Source organism: Stylophora pistillata, chromosome 14 (assembly GCF_964205215.1).
Source record: "Stylophora pistillata chromosome 14, jaStyPist1.2, whole genome shotgun sequence".
Taxonomy (NCBI): Eukaryota; Metazoa; Cnidaria; class Anthozoa; order Scleractinia; family Pocilloporidae; genus Stylophora; species Stylophora pistillata.
The window spans coordinates 6,344,879-6,356,216 of record NC_142532.1 but is presented as its reverse complement, the minus strand read 5'-3'; the positions used below and the strand labels follow the sequence as shown (position 1 = coordinate 6,356,216).

At 41.6% G+C, this 11,338-nt stretch overlaps 1 protein-coding gene across 1 annotated transcript; it reads left to right on the top strand.

Annotated features, from left to right (window-relative positions):
• Nucleotides 1-7,882: 7,882 nt before the first annotated feature.
• Nucleotides 7,883-10,569, top strand: LOC148716279 (uncharacterized). Its single transcript, XM_088744258.1, has one exon. The coding sequence runs from the start codon at nucleotides 8,066-8,068 to the stop codon at nucleotides 10,487-10,489; it is 2,424 nt and encodes an 807-aa protein (XP_088600384.1). The 5' UTR covers nucleotides 7,883-8,065; the 3' UTR covers nucleotides 10,490-10,569.
• Nucleotides 10,570-11,338: the final 769 nt, after the last annotated feature.

Below are 11,338 nucleotides of genomic sequence, written 5' to 3'. Positions count from 1 at the left end.
GTAGTTTACGCATGATGTACGATCCTCACAGTAGATAGCGCTATTTATGCAATAGCGAAAATCAGACCTGAAAAAAATCAGGCCTGTACAGGACTCGAACCACTGACCTCTGCGATACTAGTGCAGTGCTCTACCAATTGAGCTAACAAGCCAACTGGGGGCAGGCCGTTATGTTCATTCGTAATAAACCCGTGAAAGTGATAAATGAGATGCAATGAATATATGAAGTTCATATATTTTTGAACTGCGGTATTAGATACGTATGATGTGCGATCCTCCCAGTAGATAGCGCTATTTATGCAATAGCGAAAATCAGACCTGAAAAAAAATCAGGCCTGTACGGGACTCGACCACTGACCTCTGCGATAGTAGTGCAGCGCTCTACCAATTGAGCTAACAAGCCAACTGGGAGCAGGCCGTTATGTTGATTCGTAATAAACCCATGAAAGTGATAAATGAGATGCAAGGAATATATGAAGTTCATATATTTTGAACTGTGGTATTAGATACGTATGATGTGCGATCCTCACAGTAGATAGCTATTTATGCAATAGCGAAAATCAGACCTGAAAAAAATCAGGCCTGTACGGGACTTGAACCACTGACCTCTACGATACTAGTGCAGCGCTCTACCAATTGAGCTAACAAGCCAACTGGAAACAGGCCGTTTATGTTAATTCGTAATAAACCCGTGAAAGTGATAAATGAGATGCAATGAATATTGGTGTGAAGGTCGTCGACTACATCATTCCAGCCAAGCTTCAAAGGGGTAAGTACTACGTTTTCTTCTCCCATTTTTTGAGTTTTTTGCACCGTTTAAAGACAGTGTAGATGCCGTTCATCTATTGGATGATGTTTCTAAGATGCTCAGGCACCTTCCTGAAACATTTTCCTCGCATAAAATGCGGACGCTTCTGTGCAGGCTTCATGTGAATTTTAAGGGTGCACATTTAGTCATGATGTTGCTAGAGGTCCTCTTTTTGAACCCAAGGACCTCTTTTAAGTGTTCAATGATGTTTGTGCATGTAGTAAGGAACCAATTGGCGTGTGTTAGAACTCTGTCGGTTCCTTCATTAGTGAGTTATGACGTCATTTGTATAAAATTTCACGCGCGCATTTCTTTGCATTTCTTCAGTTGTTTGCGTATTTTAATACTTTCTTACAAAGGTCTTGCCAAAGGCTACTTGCATGCCAAATTTCATTGCAATCGATTAAATTTTTGCAAAGTTATGAGCATTTGAAGTTTTGTCTACAGTGGCGGACGGGGTCGTTCGGTCCCATGCTTTCCCCGGCATTTACACCAAAGCGAGGTCGACTTTAACTGCTTATATCTCTCTGGAGTTTTGACTTGAGACTTTCAACTTTGGAGGATTATGGGTTGAGGTAAAGGCCTATGTGTGAAGACCTTTCTTTTACCGCACTAGAATAACTGTAAGTACTCAGTGAGCCATTAAGGTGATTCCCTTTGGTGCAAATTTTCATGTTGGAGGACCCTTGTTATTCGAACTTGAAGACCTCCTATTCATGTTTGATGATGATTTATGCTTGTTTTATACTGTGATGTTGTCAGAGGACCCTTGTTATTCGAACTTGAGGACCTCCTATTCATGTTTGATGATGATTTATGCTTGTTTTATGCTGTGATGTTGTCAGACGACCCTTGTTATTCGAACTTGACGACCTATTCATGTTTGATGATGATTTATGCTTGTTTTATGCTGTGATGTTGTCGGAGGACCCTTGTTATTTGAACTTGAGGACCTCCTATTCATGTTTGATGATTATTTATGCTTGTTTTATGCTGTGATGTTGTTGGAGGACCCTTCTTATTTGAACTTGAGGACCTCCTATTCATGTTTGATGATTATTTATGCTTGTTTTATGCTGTGATGTTGTCTGAGGACTCTTGTTATTCGAATCTGATTCAAGTATTTCCCCCTATGGCCCCAATAGTGAAAACACCACCTGCGGCGCTGGACTCAGGTGCAGAGGATGACTCGCAAGAGTCTAAATCTGCACCTGAGGGCTCTTACTTGAGTGAACAGGATTACTTTACAGCTGTCAATCCAAACGCACCCACGTATGGCTTTGTGCGTTCTTTCAGCACCTTGGTACCCCTGCAGCAGGTTACCGGTAAGAATAAGGTCATCTCTTTACATTTCCAATCATGCCACGTTAAAACGAACTAAAAACTCATTCTTTTGTTTCCCTTTTGTTTTAGTCTGCAGCACTCCTGCCAGGTGTGGAAGCTATTAAACGAGATGGAGCCCGCCAGAAAAGATATAATGGTGCTCTTCGAGGAGGATGGATGTAAGGTGTGGATAGATTGGGTAGTGCCTAATCTAACCAAGCGTGCCGCAGAGACACTTAAGAGCTACCTCAATTCTCTTCAAATGTTCGTTATTAACAAGGGCTCTCGTTTGAACCTGTCACCAATCCCAACTACAGTGAAAGCCATATTAGAAGAACTCTTGGCAAGTCTCAAGGGGTGGCGCCGCACTATTACAAAAGAGACATCTTCAGCGCGTTACCCAAAGATTCTAAATGAGACAGAAAGGTACGCTAATTTAAAAGCTGTTTATCTTAACCCTTTAAGACCCAATCGTACAAATTTGCACGATTCAACACGTGGTCTTCAAAATGTGGGCTTACTTCAACTGGCATTCTGGGATTGAAGTAAAAAGCTTATTATTGGATACGTTGAAATGTTATGCTCTTATCGAGTCAGTTCATGGCGAATTCCTGTTCGCAAGACAGTTTTTTCTTCGATATTTTCTTGTGTGAATACTGCTGGCGATTTAAAGATGGCGGCGCGGTATTTTACTTTGGAAGAGGTTCTGGAGAGAGTTGTAAATGATGAAGAAGTCAGTGATTTCGATGATGAAAGCGAGGAAGACTTACCAGATGTGTCAGAAAGCGAAAACAATGGCGATTCAAGCGAAAGTGAGAGTGAATTCATCGAAAATAGCGATGTTTCTGGTAGGTTTGTGCTCTTTGTTTACATTTGGAGAAAAATATTTGTCATTTACGAATAATTTCACTTCGTTTTTCTTTGTCTTCTTATGTGAATTTCTTTTTATAAACATGCAGATGTTAGCAATGAAGAAGTCAGTGATAATGGCGGACGTGATCGTAGTGTGAGTCCTACAAGTACTCGTGGTCGAGGAAGAGGTGCGCGTGTAAGAGGGCAAAGACTGCGCTTCAGGGGGGTTCCTCGAGGATCTCGCCGTGGTCGCCAAAACAGAAGACAACCACGCAATGCTGATCCAGAATTGCAGTGGTCTAGAGATGCAGGAATTCACACAGCATCCCAACCATTCACTGAGCCAGCACCAGGTCCTTCTAGACGATTTGTGAATCCAGAGAACAATCCAGCTAATTTTTATTTTGATCTTCTTTTCACTGATGACATCTGGCAAATGATTGTCCAGGAAACCAACAGTTATTATAATTTTATGGTTGGAACTGACCCAAACAAACATAAACAGACATGGCACCCAGTTACAAGGGAAGAAATGGAGGCTTTCATAGGCATAATAATTTTGATGGGCATTATCAAGCTTCCACGTTTTCGAATGTACTGGAAAGAAGATTATCTTATTCACCAAGAGGGTATCAGCAATGTAATGTCACGCACCAGATTTTTACAAATCTGGCGTTATTTCCACCTGGCTGATAATTCTGTTGCACCCCCAGTTGGTGATCCTGGATATGATAAACTTTACAGAGTCAGAGAATTTCTGAACATTATTTCCCGCAACATCAGCAGGGAGTATAAGCTTTCAAGGGATATTGCAATTGATGAAACCATGGTCCCTCACAAAGGCAGACTGTCGTTCAAACAGTACATCAACAACAAACCAACCCAATGGGGGATAAAACTCTGGGTGTTATCAGAGTCCCTTACTGGCTATGTGTACAAATTTCAAGTGTATCTTGGTAAAGAGGGGGGCAACACAGAAAAAAAATTGGCTCGGCGTGTTGTCAGAGATCTCACTGCACCAATTGAAGGGAACAACCACCATTTGTATATGGACAATTTCTAGTGTGACCCTCATTTGTTCATTGAACGGATGAACTCTGGCATTTATTGCTGTGGCACAGTCAGAGCTGGAAGGAAAGGATTTCCTAAAGATATTCTTATTGCAAAAGCTGACGAAAAGCGCCTGCCCAGGGGCCATTACCAGTTTAGAATCCATGATCAACTTGTTGCTATGAGCTGGTTTGACAGGCGTGGGGTTTACCTTCTTTCAACAATTCACCCACCTAAAAATCCTGATGGCACCCTTCCAACTATACCACGGAAGAATGGGCGTGAGCAAGTCGATGTTCCATGTCCCCCTGCCCAAGTGGACCACCAAAAGTACATGGGTGGGGTGGACCTATCAGATCAGCTTATCAAGAATTTTTCTGTGGTCAGAAAGTCAAGAAAGGCATGGAAGAAGCTCTTAGGGTATGGCCTGGAGGTTTGCCTTCTTGATTCTTTTATTATAATGAGGAAAGCAAATCCCCAGTCCTCCCAGGAGTTTATTGACTTCCGAATGGAAGTTGCTTGCCAGCTGATTGGACAAAGGTCATTTCGTCGAAAATCTGGTCGACCCCCCTCCCTCCCTCTATCTGAGGCAGATGAGAAAAGGCTAAATGACAGACGACATGTCCTGGAGGTGACTGACACAAGAAGAGACTGTGCTGTTTGTGCAAAGAAAGCCATTGTGCAGGATCTGGGAAAGAACTTTCGATACAAGTCACAAATTGTCTGTGTTACTTGTAATCGCACTCCGTTATGCATCACAAAGGACAGAAATTGCTGGGAAAAATGGCATACATCACCTATTTACTGGCAGTAGTAAAGACTGCTGAACATGTACTTTGCATTTACACAAACAACATTGTCTTCTTCTGAACATTTGAAATCGAGAGTTTAGTCTCTGCAACTTTTAGCAAGAACTGATTGCAACTGGCTTGTGAATTTCAGGGAATTTTATTGTATTCAGAATTTTTATTTTATTGTATTCAGAACAATGAAATGTTTTGTGCTTTTGATATACCTTTTGAGCAAATGGAAGGGTTTTTTCTAAACTCCTTTGCCTGTTATTAGATTTCAGATCAGGTTTGTTGTTGAAAGGCTTGACATTTTGGAGCCGGATCGAAATTACAAAAAAATGCATAATTTCTGTTCTTTTTATGATATTCACAAGGGGTTTTTTGCATTCTGTTCCTTAGAAATTGCAGAATCTGGTTAACATAAAACTAAACCAGGCAGGGATCTTTTCCATGATGAAATATGACAGTGTTTTCATCTTTTAGGGTTCATCGCAAACAGTGAGCAAGTACTGTGCTTACCCTGAAAGGCTCAAATTGTTATTAATTACATAAAAACACAGCTTTTTGGAAAGATAATTTTATAAGGAATACATACATATATGGTTTTATAGCATTTAATTAAAATCCTGATGATCTGTGACTCAAAATGTTGTCGTCATTCGGGGGAAAAAATATGGTGTAAAAAAAATCTAGGTCTTAAAGGGTTAAGCTCATTAGCCCTGGCTACTAGGAGTTACCCCAAACAAAAAGTCTCTATTATTCTTAATAAAACTTTGGTTACTGTCATTACAGGATGCTAACCACAAAGGACGTTCAGAGCATAATGACATGCAACCCAGCAAAGGAGGGAAAGAGGACCTTGCAGGAGGCCCGTCAGGCCGCCTGTACTCAGAACCTCACTTTGGCCATGTACACTGCTGTGCAGGACTACCTCTTGGTATTACTAACTAGCTTCGTGGGGACGCATCCGGGGGCCCTAGAAGTGGCTACCCTTCTCCAATTTAAAACAGCTAAGTGGGACCAGCAGCACCGCCAGAAAGTGATGCTTGTGACTAGTCACAAGAGGGAGATCAACGGGCCACCTCCCATTCCCCTCAACAATGCGATGGTGGGGCAGCTTGAGGTCTTCATCAATAAGCTACGCCCAGTAGTTACCCCTGATAGTTCAGACTGGGGGAGGCTCTTCCTAAAGTCCGATGGCGCTCCCTATCACAAGGGCACAATCGGCAAGCGGATCACCGCATTCATGATCAAAAGCAGTGTCCGCAATGATCGCCAAATAAGCGCCACGGACTTCAGGAAGTGGCTAGTGACCGTAATGAAGACTCAGAAGAGGGCTGGTTTGGTTGTGGACGAGGATCTTTTGAGAAGGCTAATGTGCCATAGTGACAAAACAGCACAGACATGGTAATTAAGATAGGAATACCTCAATTTATGAGCACCTTTGTGAACACGTCTCTTTCCCAAGCATAACACACTTCTACTAAAAATCAATTACGTTTATACAGTGTGCTTCTTTTTCATCCTGTGTCCAACTCTAGGTATCTGAGGGAAGACCTGACGGAGGTGGCGGCAGAGGCTTCCTAGCAAATTCAACAGCATACTCAGGTGACTCCAGACGAGACCAGGACCAGGGCCGCATCTGAGGGAAACTTACCTGCAAGCCCCTCCCCTGTGGCTTTGAATAGTTCTCTGACTCCAGAGCAACTAGCCGCGGTTTCTGTGGCCTTTGAGGCCGATCTAAGGGAAAAAAGATCACCTGTAAAGAAACGCGTGCTGGGTGTTATGGAGAGTGATGAGGTGCTCATGTCAATTATAGACTCAGAGGAGAAGGTGAAGCGGGTGACGGATCGGGTGCGGTACCTGGTCCAGCGTCAGCAGCCGTCTGGCCCCACCAACCTCCCAGGGAATGACCCGGCAGAGAGGACTGCTGCCTACGTACAGTCCAACACTTCCACACAAAGCTCCACACCTTCGTTGTTTTCGTCATCCTCAGCAAGGGTTGCGTGGTCACGGGAGGAAACTGAGCTAATAAAAACAGCATTTGCCCACCTTGACAAACCTCCGACTCATGCCGAGATTCGGTCCATCTTCTCATCGAGCATCCAGCTGGAGCAGATACTGAAGACCAATCCTTGCCAACGCATAAGAGACAAAGTCAAGAACATTTGCAAACTGTGTTCGATTGGTTGGGCCTCTAACTCCTAAAGGAGTTACAAAAGACTGTGAGTTGTTAACCCAAAAAAAACTTAAAAAAAACAACAACATCAGTGTCCCCTTGCCTTGCCTTGCCTGTTCAGATAGTACCTTTTTTGTTGGGGTTGGGGTTGGCGAAAAAAGGAACACAGCCTGGGTCTAAGTCCCCACATGTTGGTAATCTGAAAGACGTTGAAAACATTATTCAAGGACAGGTCGACTCGTGAAAGCTAAGGTGAGAAGAGAGTGAGGGAACAAGCGAGTCAGTAAGCCCTGTTGTTTATGCTTTGATGAGTATGGGTGGAACTCATGAATGAGGATTGATGCTTGCTTTATGCTTTGATGTTGCTGAAGGACCCCTGTTACCAGAACTTGAGGATCTCCTATTCATGCTGGATGAGGATTGATCCTTGTTTAACAATGTGATTTTCAAGGGGTACTCTTCTTACTGTAACTTGAGGACCTCCTATTCATGTTGAACGAGGATTGATGCTTGTTTTATGCTTTGATGTTGCTGGACACGCTTGGAAATTTTTCCCTCGATTTGGGCCACTTGAATGTCCCACTCTCACCAGTCCTTTTTGTCGAAATCTTGCGCGGCCATTTCGCTGTAGTGTGATTAGCATAAATTTGCCGGGAATTTCTGCTTCTGAAGGGAAACTGGTAATAGCTATTAAATTTTGCCGCTCAAATTCGATTTTTTCGAAGAACAAGCTTTGTTTTGGTAGCCTGCTTGCCTTGAAAGTTACAGTTTTTGTATAAAGTCTAGCTTAGACTTAAGACTGTCTTCGCTGCGAGTTCTCCAGTTGTAATTCTGAATTAATCAACATCGTAAAAGGTTTAGTTGAACTCCTCTGGGCTCATTTCGCAGCAAAGAAAACCATAGTTCCCTAGAAGAGGTATTTGTCTGTTGTATTGAGTAATAAATGGTTTGAAATTGCGAGTGCGTTTACATGAAATTTTGTCTCTAAAACTGCCTATTTTGGTACTGTATCTTTAGAGTGAGGCAGGGTGCACCGCAAATCCCATGCCTTGAATTACAGATATGGGAAGTAAGAAGAAATCACCTCGAAGGTCAGTCCAGTGCTCTCAGAAACATAGATTTCCACTCGGGGAATTGTCGAGACAGAGAGCCAACCTCCGCGATACATATTTGTCCAAAAATAAGGAGCTGTGTGCGTTGAGAAAGAAAGTAAAACGTCTCCAAGGGAAGGGCGAAAAGGTGCAAGAGTGCATCAAACAACTTGAACAAACAACAGTTGAAGCACATCCGAGTGCATTTGAAATTTCGAAAAACGCTTCCACCAGGCGAAAAAGGGATCCCTCAGAACTTTGTAATGAGGGAAAACTGAACTTACCGAGACGAAGCGGTCAAAGATGGCAACTAGAAAACTTGATTGCTGCCACAGAGATACATGGTGGCACAGTAGAGAACAGAGCTCCTGCCTTAGAAGGTATGGTGTCTACCGTCCTTAAATATGGTAAGATTTCTGATTTGACCAAATACTTCTGCTCATCCAGGAAAATGAAAAAGGCAGCACTTGTAGAAATAAAGAGGGAGGTACAAGAATATGAAAATAGTGATGAAAATTTCATTCGCTCACTTTCACTTCTCTATGCTGGGGGAATAATTGGAAAACTAAAATATGAGCAAGCAAGGTCTGCACTTGTTTTGAAGCACACTGGAAAGACCACGAAGAAAGGGAACCCCTCAAAGGAAAGGATTAAGTTTGGTTTCGGGCTTCCTATTCCAAGGCCACTTGCTTACAAACAATTGATGCATAAAATTGCAGAAATTGACATTGGAGAGCTTATTTCTGTAAGAGACACCTTATGTGCTAACTTACCTCTAGATGAGAAAGTTGTTGGTGTGTACAGAGATTTGGAAACAATGCTTCTCTCCCTCAGTAAATTTTACCTTGAATCAGATCCATTAAGAAAGGAAAGTGAAAAACTGACCTGGTTCAGTGAGAAAGGAGCTTTTAAAGTGGCTATCGGTGGTGACGGTGCACCCTTTGGCAAATGGGATGAGTCCATGTCCTGGCTTGTAAGCTTCCTTAATGTGGGTGCAAGAGTTGCCAGCCCAAATGACAACTTCCTGCTTTTTGGTGCAAACTGTAAAGAAGATCATCCTGCAGTGAAGCTATTTACGAAGGAGTTGTCATCTAAAATAGCAGAAATTGAAAAGAAAACGTACATGATGTCAGAGATGCAAGTAACATTTTCATTTGAGCTGGTTCCTTCTGACATGAAATTTCTTGCTTTCATTAATGGAGAGCTTAACAATGCTGCAACTTATTTTTCAAGCTTTGCAAATGTATCAAACGAAGACTGCACCAAATTAGATGGCAAAGTTGGAACAACCCTAGACTGTAATTGGAAGCCTTGGCCATACAAAAAAGGACTGGACATTGCTAAGCAGGTTGCAAAATTCAAAAGTAAGCTTCCCTCTACCCTTGCAAAGTCCACCCAGAGAACTAAGGTGACACAGTTCATTGCAAATAAGAAGTCAAGACAAGAATTTGAGCCACTAATAGGTGAACTGTGTGATAAAGAACTTGTTGAGCCCCTCCATTTAAAAAATAATGGAGTACAACATTTGCATTCAATGCTTTTGGACTTGGCAATTTCTTCAAGTAAGCTCCCTGTCAAAATTAGCAGCTTATCAGATCTACCCACAACAAGTGCAATTTCAATATATTTGAAAGCACTAAAGTGTGATGTTAAAGCTGGGCGTTTAGAGAAACAACTGGGGAAGTGGATGCTGGAGGACAGGTCAAAAGACAAGGGATTTTCCTATAGACTAACCGGGAAAGACTCTAAGCTTGTGTTACATGGTTTCATGTATTTGGTGAATGCAATCAAGGGAGATTCAGAGGACCCCAAATTACTCATGAAGCTTATGTACATTGTTTATATAGCACTCAAGCTGAGGGACTGTGCTTCAATTTTCTCCATGTATCATGTAACCCCTCAAGTTGTCCAAGAACTGCCAAACTTATGCCATGAGTACTTCAAAGCAGTAGCTCTTTTCACTGGCTCAGTATCAGGTACTGTCTGGAGTATTGGCCGCTTAGTTTCTTCTCACACTCAGCGGGTGTTTGAAAAATATGGAACTGGACTGGGTGTTAACACAATGCAAGGACGAGAAGCTAAGCATGTTCAGATTTCTAGTTATGCCAAAAACAGTCTTTTCAAAGAGCGCTGGCCTCAAGTTTTCCGGCATGACTACATCAGTAAACTTTGGCTTCCCCTTCGCCAGCCATCACTTTTAACATACCATAAGGCACGAGACAGTCTAATCCCTAATCGTGTTACCACAGATCCACAACACTTTTGCTCCTGTGGGTTTTCCAAAGCTGTCTGCAATGACAAATGTTACTATTGTCGTCATCCATTCATGGCTGAGATCAAGAAGTCTGTTGCTGAGAGAAAACCAACAAAAGAGTGCTTGAAGTACCTGTCTTAATCAGTTTCACAGTAACTGTAACAAAAAGTAAGAAGGTTGTACAAATGCAAGTAACACAAGTAGTTTGGCCCTTTATTCCTTAAATAATAATCAAATTTCTAACATTGTCAAGCTCAGACAACTGGTGGAAGTGAAAAGTTACATTGATCAACTACCAAATTCTTACACTTTATACTAAAATAGCTGTGGAAGTCATTACAGATAATTTATATTTTAAGGGGACTGGAAGGGATGTTTCTGTTTGAATTCTGACTCCATGTAAAAAACAAACAAAAAAAACAAAGAACCTTCCCCACAATAAAATTAAATGTTAAAAAATTCAAAATTATTCATCATGAACTAATACTCTTCAATGTAAACATGTTACTAAAATCATGTGTGTATCTGAGACATATGTATTTATACCTTACACATGCAAATCATTTGGGTATTTCATAGTAACCCAACTCTTAGTTATACATCAGTGAAAACAATATTGTTTGATTTATAGAAGTAAATTTCAAGGTGATATTATAGGGTTCTATCTTTTTTTTTATATTATATAGATATATAAAGAACTATTGAGAATTGAATTATTAAAGAAAAAATGGCTGAGCAATTCCAAGTATCACTTCATCTATTCAGTGTTGACTGATTCCGTGGCAATTCCAGTATCCATAGTAAAATTTTGCCCTCAAAATCTCTTCTTTGGCACTATAGACCATTGTTCCCTTCTTCTCATCATTGATGATAAGCTTTGCTTCTCCTTTTCCTTGACCAAGCTGCTTCTTAAACCCGCCACAATCTTCGAATTGGTTGAACAGGAGACATAATCTTCTCAGGCTTGAAAATTGTATTACCACTGACCCT